The following is a 15,783-nucleotide window of genomic DNA, read 5'->3' on the forward strand; positions in this document are numbered from 1 at the left end:
TATCTATCATCTATCTATCTATCTATCTATCTATCTATCTATCTATCTATCTATCTATCTATCATCTATCTATCTATCTATCTACCATCAATCTATCATCTATCAATCTATCTCTCTATCATCTATCTATCTATCTAACTATCTATCTATCATCTATCATCTATCTATCTATCATCATCTATCTATCTATCTATACATCTATCATCATCATCTATCTATCATCTATCATCTATCTATCTATCTATCTATCTATCTCTATCATCTATCATCTATCATCTATCATCATTTATATCATCTATCTATCATCAAAGACAAGGGTAAAGAGGGGTTTCTTCAGCCTATGCCCAAAGTTATACCATGAAGCAGCAAGATACACCTCTGTGGGGAAGAAGTCCAGAACCTTATGAGGTGCAACAGAGCAAGTCCTCAACTGCTCTATCATTCCCTGCACATCTGAGCAAGCACATGACTTGACTGCCATTCTGGATTTGTTCCAAAACCAAACATGAAACCAAATCTAGCAAAAGTACTAATCAAGGAGCTCCACTACTTAAATCAGGGGCGAGAAAGCTGTGCCCTTCTAGCTGGGTTGAGGAGGGTTGGAATTCAACAACATCTGGAGGGTCTGATGTTCCCTTGCTCCAATTTGGGGGAAGGGAGAGGCAGAACAGAAACTACTGTATTGCAACTATCTATTTCTGTTTTGAGTCTGTAAAGTAAGGGGGGAAAAAAGGTCTTTAATGGATTATAAATTTGCCCTTAGAGCTATACCAATTGCAGGACATCACTGAATGCTTCCATAGCTAGATTCTTCAGAATCTAGTGCAAGTAGGTCACGTAGTTTTTGTGCACCTTGTTGAACATTAGTAAACAGTCATTTACTGTGTGGTGTACTTGAGCTTTCAAGCTGCCTCTTAGAGCTTTTGCACACCAATCTCAGGATTACATCATCATGTTCAGATGCTCTAGCTAAAACGAGCAGATACAGAACCGCTCTTCCAATCTAATTGACGCATGGATTGAGAAGCTGGCAAAAATCAGATACCCATTTTTTTTGCATGTTTCCCTTGCTTTATTTTGGGATATATTTGGCCATAATAAAGATAAATATCGATTGGCTCGAGCAATATTGATTTTAGGGTAGTTGCTGCTGACAGCAGCATGATTTGTACAGACTTCCACGCTCTTATAATGGAGTTTATTTGCATGAGAATTTGGTTTGAGGGTATTGATGTGGGCTTTCACTTACTGCACTGGCATGCTGTAGAATTTGCATATAACGTATACCTGCAATTAGAGAAGAAATATGAGGTTAAGGAATGGCCGTTTGGTTACATACGCATCCCGGTGGATGGGAGTGGCTCTAAGTGGAATAATGTTTGCATTCAAAATAGCCATGTTAGCACAAAGTGACTTGGGGGTGAGGTGGGGGGTTCAAATTCAGCTGTATCTCCAGGTGCTGTGCAGTCATTAATTTAGCTTCATATTGTGCCCTGCTGCCCTACACCCCTAATCATTCACTGGTTTGTTGTTGTTGTCGTCACTGTTGTTGTTGTTATTCTGCTGGTTGCTCTCCAGGAAAGGAATTTGAAGTAGCCTATTTATCAATTTATCAAAATGGAGGCAGTGAGAGATTTTACTTTCTTGGGCTCCATGATCACTGCAGATGGTGACAGCAGTCACAAAATCAAAAGACGCCTGCTTCTTGGGAGAAAAGCAATGACAAACCTAGACAGCATCTTAAAAAGAAAAGACATCACCTTGCCAACAAAGGTCCGTATAGTTAAAGCTATGGTTTTCCCAGTAGTGATGTATGGAAGTGAGAGCTGGACCATAAAGAAGGCTGATCGCTGAAGAATTGATGCTTTTGAATTATGGTGCTGGAGGAGACTCTTGAGAGTCCTATGGACTGCAAGAAGATCAAACCTATCCATTCTGAAGGAAATCAGCCCTGAGTGCTCACTGGAAGGACAGATCCTGAAACTGAGGCTCCAATACTTTGGCCACCTCATGAGAAGAGAAGACTCCCTGGAAAAGACCCTGATGTTGGGAAAGATGGAGGGCACAAGGAGAAGGGGACAACAGAGGACGAGATGATTGGACAGTGTTCTCGAAGCTACCAGCATGAGTTTGACCAAACTGTGTGAGGCAGTGGAGGACAGGAGTGCCTGGCATGCTCTGGTCCATGGGGTCACGAAGAGTCGGACACGACTAAGCAACAACAACAATTTATCAATTTATCTATTTCATTTATATCTCATCCTGTTCTCCAAGAAGCTTGAAGGTGGAGTACATGCAGGGCTATTTTTGCCAACCATAACTTGCGGGAATTCAATTCCAACTTCTCTCACGTGGGCGTCATAGCCATAAAAAGAGAACAAAGGAGGCCTCAATGGTGAGTTTTGGTACCTCTGCTTCTAGAAAAATAGCACTGATACATGTTCGTGTTTCTCTCTCCTCCTCATTCAATCCCCACAAAAACCTAGTGAGGTAGGTTGAGAGGCAGTGACTGGCCCAAGGTCACCCAGTGAGCATTATGGCCAAATGGGGATTTGTTAAGAGTGATGTTTATTTATTTCCATTCCAAAAACAACCTGCAAACAAAAGCCCCAATGCTCCAAGGTTCCAAGGAAGGTTATGCACATCAAATTGCCACGTGTACCAAGAGTTCAAGTGACATCAGCTACAATGCTGATATTGTCATTCATTAATATTCCCAATATTCATTAAAATTCCCCAGAGTGGCTGGGGAAACTCAGCCAGATGGGCAGGGCATCAATCAATCAATCAATCAATCAATTAATAATACCTTAAAATAAAGGATGCAACTTAAAAAGAGAAGATATGTATTTATTCTTCTGCAAATAAGCAGAAGCTTGGAAGCCACAAAATGTGAGTGCAGGCAGCTGACAGCACCCTAACGCAAAGCTATCAACACTTACTTTAGTAGCTGACATAATTACAAATTCCATATTCATATATAATAAGAATAATAAGTATTCTTTGCTGTAGCACTCAAACTCTCCTTTTTTAAAAAAGTAACAGATCACACAGTAATTATGAATGCAAAAGGACTGAAAGTTTTTGATCCTTCTGCATATGCTAGGAAGGGGAGGTTTTTCAAAAGGTTAACCTTCATCTGAAGATAACACCAACCTCTCTCATTTTCCCTTTAAATAAAAGAGCATTTTCATGTGTTATATCAAGCTACTTCAACTCCGAAGAGCTTCTGCCATCTTTATAGATTACAAGTAGTCCAGAGGAACAAGAGCTTCCACTCTTGTTGACCTGTAACAAAACAAGTCTAGGACTTTTTGACACGCTCATGAGCTGACATTAAGCCACTTTGCAAAATGAAAGGGCTCTCCCTTTGATATGTTCTATTTATACCCTCCCTGAGAGCTCTGAGATGCTTTAAAAATTGAGAGAGTGTGTGTGTGTGTCTGTACATGCACATGTGAAGGGATGATCTCTGAAATGCGCCTCCCTGCTCAAAGCCTTAATGCTCCTCTTGCCTTTTTGTGCATGTGTGCTTTTATCAGGGGTGTTACAATGAATCACTCCCTGTCATCCCGAGTCAATTGTTTTCTTAGCAAGCTCAGAAATAAAGCCCCAAAGCGAGCGACAAGTGAATGCCCGATTTACCGATAGATCGCAATCGAGAGCTTAATAAATGGGCACAGCCACTGGCTTGCTTCAAATATTCATGAAGCCTACTCTGGTGCAAAATGCATTAAAGGTGGGAATAATGCCAGTAATATATGATCCTCTTTTGGAGACAAGGAGCTTTCGCAGATTAAAAGAAGCAAGACGTTAAAGACTTTAAACTGAATAGCCTTTGTTTTTTAACAGAGTGAAGGATCGTCACTAATGGAATGCTAAACCGGGGTGTGCATGACTGGGTGGGAGACTTCCCACACACATACACACATATTCACATTTTGAAAAAGAAGTAAGGAAAATGTGCTAATCCTCTGCAGCTTGGAGTTACTGCTTCCAATACGGAATCAGAGTGGAAACATGGAATATTGTTAAGGGCCACTTAGAATCATAGAATTGTAGAGATGGAAGGGAAGCCAAGAGTCATCTAGTCCAACCCCCAGCAATGCAGGAATTTCAGCTAAAACATCCATGACAGATGGCCATCCAGTCTCTGCTTAAAAACCTCCAAGTAAGGAGAGTTCACAACCTCCTGCAGGAGTCTGTTGCCCTGTCAAACAGTTCTTACTGTCAGAAAGTTATTCCTGATGTTTTGTCGGAATCTCCTTTCTTGTAACTTGGAACCATTGGTTTGAGGCCTACCCTCCAGAGCAGGAGAGAGAAGCTTGTTCCCGCTTCCACATGACAGCCCTTGAGATATTTGAAGATGGCTATCAAATCTCCTCTCAGTCTCCTCTTTTCCAGGCTAAATATACCCAGCTCCTTCAAGCGCTCCTCATAAGGCTTGGTTTCCAGACACTTGATCATCTCGGTTGCCCTCCTCTGCACATGTTCCAGTTTGTCAACATCCTTCTTAAAGTGTGGTGCCCAGAACTGGACACAGTACTCCAGGTGTGGTCTGACCAAGGCAGAATAGAGCAGTACTGTTCCTTCCCTTGATCTGGACCCTATAGCATTACAGTGGAGCCTCGGTTTTTGAACATAATCAGTTCTGGAAGACCATTCAACTTCCAGAATGTTCGAAAACCGAAGATCAATGGGCTGGCTGTGAAGTCAATGAGGGAAAATTAAAAACATGCCTTGGCTTCTGAGGCGCATTCGAAAATGGAAGCAATTACATCAGGGTTTTCAGAATTCAGGTTCCAAATTGTTTGGCTTCTGAGATGCTCAAAAACCAAGGTTCCACTGTACCTTTTTTTTTGCTACTGCTGCTGCATCACACTGTTGACTCATCTTAATCTTGGGGCCCACCAAGACCCCTAGATCCTTTTCACATTGCTAGTAAGCCAGGCACCCTCATTTTATAGAAGCAAACCCATTCCATAGAAGCAAACCCAGGTTTGCCACAAAAAGCATACACTAAGTATACTATCCCTTCACATAGTAAAGTCTTCATGGAAATTATTGCAATTTTGGGTGGCATGGGGTAGGGGCAATGCACTGAAAGATCGAAGTAACTTATTCTTCCCAGTTTTTAAATTCAGTTTACATTTGAAACACTCCTTTCAAGAAACAGCTAGTCGATACAGGTAACAGAGCATCCCAGATAATTTTCACAGTAAGAACTGATTGCTCAGTTGAGTAGCCACCTGGTTCATGTGATTTCTCTCCCTTTAGGCAGCAGGGGCGGTGTTATCCCGTCCTCCATTTCTTGGAGATTCATGGAGGATAAGGCTATCAATGCCTACAAGTTTTCAATGGCTATGTTTTTCTCTCCTCTGTTGGAAGCAGTGTGCCACCAAAAACAAGGGAAAGACATGAGAGAAGTGTGCTGTCAAGTCCCACTTATGGGCTTCCCATAGGCATTTGGGTTAGCCATCACAAGAAGACAATGTTGGCTTAGATGGGTTCTTCTTATGCTCCATGCCATTTATTTTTATTGATTTATTTCATTAAAATTATACGCTGCTCGAGTGTAAAGAGAGAGCTCAAAGTGGTTCACGGGGGGGGGGGGGGAGCAGCAACATTATCAATAAGAGGAATAATCAACAATAATTTTAGACTTTCAAAAAGTTAAGATAGCAGAAAACTAAAAACAGGTTAAAACTCACACTGACTTTCTAAATATCTGGGTAGGTAAAAGGTAAAGGAGCCCTGGATGGTTAAGTCCAGTTCAAGGTGACTATGGGGTTGTGGCGCTCATCTCACTTTTAGGCCGAGGGAGCTAAGCATTTCTTCGCAGACAGCTTTCCGGGTCATGTGGCCAGCATGACTAAACCGCTTCTGGCACAACAGAACACCATGATGGAAGCCAGAGTGCACAGAAACGCAGTTTACCTTCCTGCAGCAGTGGTATCTATTTATCTACTTGCACTGGTGTGCTTTCGAACTGCTAGGTTGGCAGGAGCTGGGACAGAGCAATGGGAGCTCACCCTGCCATGGGGATTTGAACTGCTAACCTTCTGACTGGCAAGCCCAAAAGGCTCAGTGGTTTAGATCACAGCGCCACCTGTATCTGGGTAGGCCTGTCTAAACAAAAATGGTTTCAGCAGGCCCCCAAAAGGGTACAGCACAGACTCTTGGAGAAGGCTCATTTTGGATTGGATGGAGGCTGAACTGTGGAAAGGCCCATCTCATCACTTCATCCCACAACCAGAGTAGAATGTACAAACTACAGAAGGTCTGGTTGACCCACACAACCCTCCTTCCTTTTTTCCTATAATAATAGGGTGCTCTTTCTTCTCTTCTGCAACTAAACAAGCTCCTCTCTGCACCACCATGCAAATGTGAATGTCAAGAGTCCTGCACTCCGAGTGGCTAATGCAGCGAAATGTATCAAAGTAAGGCAATTATAATTAATAGCGACAACAGCAGTGAGTATTCATTTTGCCGAGCAGGATTTGGCAGCAGACACAGAGAAGGGTTTGAATGGGGGAAGGGGAGCCTGCAGAAAGGAGCAGACTGTACCCAATCAGAATCATGTTATTTGTTCTTCGAAATCATTAACAGCCCACTACATCTGCTGGGAACATCTGGGTCGCCTTTCTCCCCCAGCATCCAAGGCGATTCTCAACCCATGGGTCCCCAGATGTTGTTGGACTACAACTCCCATCATCCCTGACCACTGGTCATGCTTCCTAGGAATGATGGGAGTTGTAGTCCAACAATATCTGGAGACCCACAGGTTGAGAAACACTGTGGTAGAGGGATGAGTCTGGGGCATTCATTCCTGTAGTCTCACAGTGATTGTCACTATGGGAGCAGGGCTGATGCCAGCTTTTGATGCCCACCACTACTGCACCACTTTCTCTCGCTCTCTTCCCGCCCCCTGCCCCCTCATTTCCATGTTAACCGATTGCAGAGAATATCTGTTTGCATCTCTCCCCACCCCACAGCAACCCCGAAAATTGCGGGAATGACGGGACAACATTTGGGGCAGTATACTGGCACACAGTTCTTTCTAGCTGTTTTCCTTTTCTTTTCGTTTTTTAAATACTTTTATTTTGCTTTAAACAAATAGAAATAAATATAGACAATCAAAATTACAAAAGAAAATTCCTTAATAATAATGATGGTGAAAAAAGCTAAAAATAAATAAATACAAAAAAATCTAAGTACATGGCATAGAACATAAGCCATTATGGGAAAGAAAAAAGAAAAGGGGGAGGAGGAGAGGAAAAGAAGAAAAAAGAGAGAGAAAAGGGGGAAAAGGGGGGGAGAAAAAAAGAGAAAAAAGAGGAAGATGAGCCAAAATACAAGAAGGCCATTCTATTGTATGCTTCCATCAAGGTCACAACCGATCATTATTCTTATCAATTCTCTCTATCTGCATTCCATAGAATCCCTCATCTTGGTATCAGGGAACATTTCCCTATGAGGTATCATTCTAAACATAACCAGGTTTTTCTTGATGAACCCTTATCCCCTAGATAATTATTTAACTTTAAGCTGTTTCCATAGGGGAACAGAAACACAGATGTGTGGAAAGGGTGAGGGAGTAGCAACATTGTCCAACGATGTTCCTTGTTGTGTCACACCATGCCCACTGGTGTGAAAGAAAGATATGCCAGTATTAAAAAGCTGCCGTTTCATAACACAACAGTTACCGCAGTGTGAAAGGAACAGAAGAACGTGGAAAACTAAGGTAATATTATAATCTGGAAAACTAAAGTAATATTATCCATGTCTAAATGCCCTCTTAGCCACTTTTATAAGGGAAGGCTAAAGACAGAAGATAATCCGCTTTAAATAGCTCGGACTGCGTGAAAAACCCGCTTAACCTGTTTGACTGGAGGCTGAAAAGGTGAAAAGGAAATGTGAAATGATGACTTTTATCTTAACGCCTTCAACTCTCTTTAACAATCGGTGTCCAACTCCAGCCTCAGCGCTGTTTGAAGCTTGCAGACTCATCCCATTAAAACAGTGTAAATGAATGATAAATAATCAGATTTCAGGTGTAAGTGGGAGAAATTTGTTTCTATCTCTGCATTCTCTTTTTTAAAAAAACAAAAGAACTTTTTGGAGTCTGTTATACTCAAGAAACACATTTGAGTTTTTCACCACAACTGAAACAGTGCAACCTTAGCTATGTTTCAAGGAGAGGAATTTGGAAGAAAAAGAATTATGAGGGGAAATCAAGCTTTTCAAGACAAATAAATGGATAATGAATGCATGTTACCATACCAAACATCCTCTGCATCTTCATCGCACTCTGCCCCGAATTGGCAAATGTCGCAGGTGGATGTTTCCTTTTGAATGGTTTCTCCAGAACCTTCACTGCCTGTGAAAGAAGAAATCAAGAAGAAACGCGTCAGTTTCCCAGTCCAAAATCTGTCACAAAATCAGCAACAATAAAGAAAACATCCCATCTACTTGTGTATAGTTTATATGTGCGAATGACTATGTCGCCTCTCAAGTGTTTAGCTTAGGAACGCAGAAAGAGCATAGAAAATTAACATACACTGAATCAAGCTGTTGGTTCATCTAGTTTAGTGTTGTCCACAACTGATTGGTAGGAGCTCTCCAAGGTACTGAAAGCATCCCCACCTTTGCCTGGAGATGGCGGGGATTGAACCTGGGCTCTTTGGCATGCAAGGCAGCTGCTCTTCCACTCAGCTACAACCCTTCTGCAGCTTGGGGCTTTGTATTGAATGAATGCACTAGGGTCACACTCAAACCACTCACTCACATAAGAGTTTAAAGCACTCTTATACAGTGGTACCTTGGGCTACATATGCTTCAGGTTACATACGCTTCAGGTTACAGACTCTGCTAACCCAGAAATAGTGCTTCAGGTTAAGAACTTTGCTTCAGGATGAGAACAGAAATCATGCTCTGGTGGCACAGCAGCAGCAGGAGGCCTCATTAGCTAAAGTGGTGCTTCAGGTTAAGAACAGTTTCAGGTTAAGTACAGACCTCCGGAACGAATTAAGTACTTAACCTGAGGTATCACTGTACTTGCATAGATTACAATAAGTAGCAGGCAGCCAAATGAATAAAGCAGTATTTGGTGGGAATTGAATTGCAGAGGAATGGAAACGGTGCTGATTGTGACGAAGACGGGTTGGAATGGAAATGGCTGCCTTCTTACACCCCAAGCTGCCGCGCATCATTCTTGTGCAGTTGCAACACAGCATCTCTCTGGCAATGCCTGGTTTGTGGCTCATGCAATGCAGCTATGAACTAAAGTGGTGCTTCAGGTTAAGAACAGTTTCAGGTTAAGATCGGACCTCCGGAACTAATTAAGTACTTAACCCGAGGTACCACTGTACCACTTTTACAGTCATGAATTACCCCAAAGAATCATGGGAGCTGCAGTTGGTTTAAGGTTGCAGGGAATTTTAGCTCTATGAAGGGCAGAACCCTTAATAGTCTACAGTTCCTAGGGCTCTTCCTTTCATGGGAAGGGGGAGCCACAACTGTGGTGCAAGAGTGCCTTAAATGTATGGTGCAGATGTAACCTAATAGGATGTGTCTCCTGCTGCACATGTTCCAGGACACATCTGCAATGTGTTGATGACCGGTTGGTCACATAAGTGCAGGAACTTCTCCCCATTCTTGGGAATCATGCCTTTGCAAAGTTTCCAATGGCGCAATGTTCCCAATCACATATATGTGTAGGCATGTTGTAGACATGCTCTGGCATGTGCGCTGGGTGGATGGCGGTGCGGCCTGCTCTCTTCCCGCCATGCACTTGTTCAGAACACCAATGTGATTGTTGTACCAATTTGGGAGGTTTCGTGAGGCAAGGGAAGCAATATTGCAATGAGATGGTTAGCGGTGAACTTAGGCAGCAAAGGGTGAATTTGTGCATTTTCCCCCAATTTTTTTTTTAAAAACCACAATCAGCCTTGGTTGCTGCTGTAGTGGCAGATGTTGGGCACTGTTGCTTAAAGCCCTTTTGCTTTGGCTATCTTCTGTTCAAAATTGCCCCCCTCCCAGCCGCTACCCCATCTTTAGGAATGAAGAAATGGGAAGAAAGACAGCTGGGAGAGAGAGCTATTTTGAATGGAAAAGAGGCAGAAAGGAAAGGGTGAAGTAGCACCTGCCACCCTCTGCTAGTACTCTGCTTAAAAATGGCTGTTTTTAATAATAATAATAATAATAATAATAATAATAATAATAATAATAATAATAATTTTTATTTATACCCTGCCCTCCCCAGCCAAGGTCAGGCTCAGGGTGGCTAACAAGCAATAATAAAAGCAAGTTGAATGAATGCAACTTAAAAACAAAATTAAAATACAACATTAAAATATTGAAACTTTAAAATATTAAAATGTAGCCTCATCGTAGGAGGAGAAAGGAAAAGAAAAAGAAAAAAGAAAAAAAGAGGGGGAGGGAATCAAATTGGCTCCAAGCCAAAGGCCAGGCGGAACAACTCTGTCTTACAGGCCCTGCGGAAAGAAATCAGATCCTGCAGGGCCCTGGTCTCATGAGGCAGAGCGTTCCACCAGGCCGGAGCCAGAGTTGAAAAGGCCCTGCCTCTGGTTGAAGCCAATCTAACTTCCTTAGGGCCCGGGACCCCTAGGGTGTTGCTATTTATGGACCTTGAGGCTCTCCGTGGGGCATACCGGGAGAGATGGACCCGTAGGTACGAGGGTCCTAGGCCGTGAAGGGCTTTAAAGGTCAAAGGCAGCACCTTAAATCTGACCCTGTACTCCACCGGGAGCCAGTGCAGCTGGAAAAGCACTGGGTGAATATGCTCCCATGGCAGAGACCCTGTGAGGAGCCTCGCTGCAGTATTCTGCACCCGCTGGCGTTTCTGGGACAGCTTCAAGGGCACCCCGCGTAGAGCGAATTACAGTAGTCAAGCCTGGAGGTGACCATCGCATAAGGATGAAACAATCACCCTGTGTGTAGCTTCAGCCAAAGTGTGTAATGATTGGCAGAGGAAGGGAGAGATCAGTGCTCTCCAATGTAAAAAGTCCCAGGTTCAACACTTGACAGCTCCAAGCAGGGTTGATATCCTGAAGATCTTCTGCCTGTCAGTGAGGGAAATTCTGAGAGAGACAGACCAATGTTGTGGTTAGGAGCAACTTCCTGTGCTCCTAAAACAACAGTCTAAGGACTGGTTCACACTGAAAACTACAGGGCAGTTTTTGTCAGTGGAGTGTAACACACGCTATGGATTCTTGTTTGGTATGACTCAACAAGGAGCTGCACTCAGTCCCCAAAGCGGCTCCATGGAGGAGCTTTGGAACTTAAAAAAGAAAATTAATTGGCTTCGCTCGTGAGAAAGAAAATATTCGTGCCCACATATGCAGCCCATTACAATGAAAAGAAACACAAAGTTTCCCTTAGGGCGAAATTGTCAGATCAGAGACGGCTTGTGATGTGATCAGCTTCCCATCTTCTTTGAATTCCATGTGACCGGTGGAGCAGCTCAGTTAGTAATGGGAGAGGAGGGAAGAGGAGGTTTATTCCCCTGCATGCAAACTCCCAGGTCCCGACCCGCTTCTCAAGTAGGTGTAGCAGTTCCAAAACTTTAACATCTTTACAAGATGCCTCCGAGGCAAGGCAAGCAGTTGATGTCCACCATAGCAGAGAAGGCTGAAAGAATATCGTCTGATGGAAAGAAAGCTTTGTGACACAGTTTCAAATGGAGATTTGTTAAGACAGGCCTGCTCATAGGAGTACGAGGGGGAGGAGGACCATGGTCATCGGAATGTGAATGTATGGTTATCGGAATGTGGATTTGACCGGGCAGGGCCCCCTGAGATACAGTTTTGCAGGCCTGTGAAAATCAACGGACAGACTGTGGGAATGTTTTCTGTGGAGGTGTGGAAATGGCGTCTGTCCTTTATGTGATATGGCTCTTGGAGAGTGTAAAACCCACACAGGATATGTTTGTTTTCAACCCGCTTGTGAAGATTATCAGAGTTCACAAAGAAAGGAATATATGATAATAACAGGAAGATGAGGAAAATAACAAAGAGACTATCTGGACAGAACTGTGTGATTAAAGCAGCAACAAGAGTGATGTTTGGATCCCTTTCGGAGCTCGAAGTATGGGTACCCCCAATAAAATTTTAAAAATCTGGCTGTATAATTTGGAACTAATGTGATTTGATTGGCCTGTTAATAAAAAATATTTGGGGGAAAAAGAGAATGCTGAAAGAATATAGCAGCCATTATCTTTATGAGATGGGTGCTTTAAGGAGTGGTTTCTCTCCATTTCTCATTTTTCTAATCCTAAATTCAGTAACCGTTACGTAAAGAAGCAACAGAAAGCAATGGGGAGACCTTGAAGAGGCGTATATATAAAGATGGATGCGAGACGCTCTAAAGAGAAAGAGACTGTGTGTACATTAGAACAAATGAACTCTAAAATGCTGGTGGATTTTGAAAAGGATTGCATATGCAATTTTTGCCTAATACACACATTTTGCAGCACAATTCTTCTAAGATAATGAACATTTGTGCATTATTTTCATGGATATGTGTATTTCTACACACACTATGCCCTAGTAGATGCATAGCATATGCCCACTGCTGGGCTGGAGCACTGCACTGCAAAATTCAGAGACATGCGAAATTGGAGGCTAGCTGTGTTTCAGTTCACGTTCATGTAGATTACGAAGATTCACCTTTAACTGTGAACTGAATCCATTTTCCCTGTTCTTCAATCCCCACTCATGATTCATATTGCCAAAACCATGTTCTGCACTTCTATCTTGTAGGCTGTCATGGCCAATTGGTATTTCTCAGGGCACAGATCTGTCACGGGGTCCTCCAATGGCTGTTCACTGTGCTGATGTTTGAAAAGCACCTGACACAGCTCAGCCAAATGACAACATTTGCTCTGTCCAGTCAGTGTCCACTACGACTAGAAATAACAATAGCTGCAATTACATTTGCCCCCTGTTTCTCGTAATGTATCAAATTTCTTTTTCTTTTTTGTTCTGTTTTGTTTTCTACCTGGATGTGTCTTCCTCTCTCCCCCTCTCTCTCTTTTGGTGTCTTATCTTCCTTGGTACACTTGTAATTATGTACATTTTATTTTTAATAAAGAACACACACACACACACACACACACTGAAAGGCTGCTCTGTACAGCCACTGCCCACTATGACTGGAAACAGCTTATATGCTAGGATAACTGCCTTTCACCTTCAGGTTGCAAAATAAATTTAACAACTATCCATAAAACTTTTTTCCCCCCCAAAAGCTCCATGAGAAGTGCAAGGCATCACATAGCTCAATAATTAAGCCTTTGTAAACTTGCCAGATTGTCCAAGTTCTGGAAAACAAGCTCCTTCATTTTTAGCAAAATTCCTCTCTCTGCTTTTAAGTCCCTCTGGAAAAAAACAACACTTTCCATGTATTTATATTTAATTGAACAGGATTGTCTTTGGTCTCTCTTCCCCCAGCTAAATGCCCGCAGCTTCAGTGTATCCTTTTATAATGTTCCAGTGTTAGCAGGTATGCTTTTCCCACAGACAACATATGTTTTCAAGAAGAAGAGCAGCATTTTAAATCTGTATTCCAAACACTCAGCATCCAGGGATGGTTTACATTGTGAATAGTAAGTGAACATTTCGCAGACAGCAAGTTCAACGCATAAGCAGAGCATCCTCCCTTCATTTTTTATTAGAAATGAGCTGGTAGTCCTTTCATTGCAGTTGCCATTGGTGAACAAGGAGAGTAACTGGGCTGGGAGAACTGAACTACCCAGGCATTATTCCCCAGCATTAAATTAAAACAGCAGTCTCCTTCCTTTTATTTATTTTTTCTGCCATTGGTCTCAACAGCGGTGTTACCTGGCGATAAAATTTGTTTAAAGTGAATTCTCTTCCCACCCCACTGTGCAGATGAGTGCCCTGATAAAACCAGACAACCTAGAAAGAGTTATTTTCTCCTTATTTCCTGCTGCTATTTAAGCTTTCAGAGTGTAAGATGTTCATTTTCTAAGGTGACCCGAGGGCTGTCGTCTCCCTCCCTGGCCTTTAGGTTTTGCACCATTTTGCACATGCCTCCAAGAAACCTTCCACGAGTCTTCAGAGAATAATAATAATAAAAAAATGCATTGGGAAGCATTTCGCGCAGCATTCAGAAAACCCTATCTGTGATTATTTTCAAGATGTTAGCTAAATGCCTGCTGGCTCCGGCCAAAGATCCCCCTCGTCCAACATCCTGTTTTCACATTGGCCAACTGGAAGCCTGCAAGATTCTGTAGGCAAAATATGGACTCTACCGACATGCAATCATTTACCTATTTATCGAAAATATTTATATCCTGCTTTTACCCCCTCCACAAGGGAGTTGCACAAAGCGGCTTACGAATAAAAAGGCAAAACATAACAGCAACAATGGCCCGGTGGTTAAAACAGGAAATGAATAAAACTAAAATCAGCAGCAAGAAATCCCACACACACTCAAGGGCACAAAGATATGGACACCCAGACCTCTCTCTCTTTGGACCCCAGGACTCTCCCTAGACCATACTCCCTCACTTGGCCTGCTTTTCACTCTCCTTCAGTGGGCTTGGCTGGAAGGTATGCTTGAAGTCTGATAATGCCTCGTGGTTTCTAGGATGGAGGCTAGAGAGGAGGATGTGAGCATGTGTGGAAACTAGCCTATTGTACACAGGTAACATGTGAATGAAAGGGGCGTGGGTGGTGCTGTGGTCTAAACTACAGAGCCTAGGACTTGCCGATCAGAAGGTTGGCGGTTCGAATTCCCATGACGGGGTGAGCTCCCGTTACTCGGTCCCTGCTCCTGCCAACCTAGCAGTTCAAAAGCACGTCAAAGGGCAAGTAGATAAATAGGTAACACTCCGGCGGGAAGGTAAATGCCGTGCGCTGCTCTGGTTTGCCAGAAGCGGCTTAGCCATGCTGGCCACATGACCCGGAAGCTGTATGCCAGCTCCCTCGGCTAATAAAGCAAGAGGAGTGCCGCAACCCCAGATTCGGTTACGACTGGACCTAATGGTCAGGGGTCCCTTTACCTTTACCTTAACATGTGAATATGTTGCTTTACCTACTTTACCTCTGGTCTGTCTGGGATTAGTTGGACGCAGAGGAACGGGGGGGGGGGGACCAGCTGGAGAACCACAAAGGGAAGAAGACTCACAGCCCAGGGAATGTTGAACGGTTGAATGGGAAGAAGAGGAAGAGGAAGAAGATTGGGAAGAGGAGGTGTCGGAAGCTAAAGAGGTAACAGGACTTAGTGAGCCGGGAGAGTCATTGACAGAGACAAGAATTCTAACCCAATGCTTTCACCAAAGTCTGCTTACATCTGTGATCAATAAAGTTGTGGCCTATGTCAACCCAATTACTGATGTCAAATGTCTTATTCTTTCATGGGGCTGCCCTGGACAGCCTTTGCGCTGTTACACCTGGGCACACAATTATCCAGCCAAGTACAGTGGTGCCTCAGGTTACATATGTTTCAGGTTACATACGCTTCAGGTTACAGACTCTGCTAACCCAGAAATAGCACCTTGGGTTAAGAACTTTGCTTCAGGATGAGAACAGAAATCGTGCTCCGGCGGCACAGCAGCAGCAGGAGGCCCCATTAGCTAAAGTGGTTCTTCAGTTTAAGAACAGTTTCAGATTAAGTACGGACCTCTGAAACAAATTAAGTACTTAATCCAAGGTACCACTGTAACATATTTTAAAATCACACATATTAGGGGAAATGGCATAGTAGAAATGCATCCTAATAGGATAAATTTCTTTG

The 15,783-nt window shown here is 43.1% G+C and overlaps 1 protein-coding gene across 1 annotated transcript in view; it reads right to left on the reverse strand.

The window, feature by feature from the left end:
• Positions 1-15,783, reverse strand: part of TMEFF2 (transmembrane protein with EGF like and two follistatin like domains 2) — a 245,730-nt gene that overhangs the window by 80,327 nt on the left and 149,620 nt on the right. The window contains exon 5 of the mRNA XM_081898074.1: positions 8,284-8,380. Coding sequence (XP_081754200.1) covers positions 8,284-8,380 — 97 coding nt within the window. The remainder of the gene's footprint in view (positions 1-8,283; positions 8,381-15,783) is intronic.

Source organism: Podarcis melisellensis (genome assembly GCF_964234715.1).
Source record: "Podarcis melisellensis genome assembly, chromosome: 1".
Classification (NCBI taxonomy): Eukaryota; Metazoa; Chordata; class Lepidosauria; order Squamata; family Lacertidae; genus Podarcis; species Podarcis melisellensis.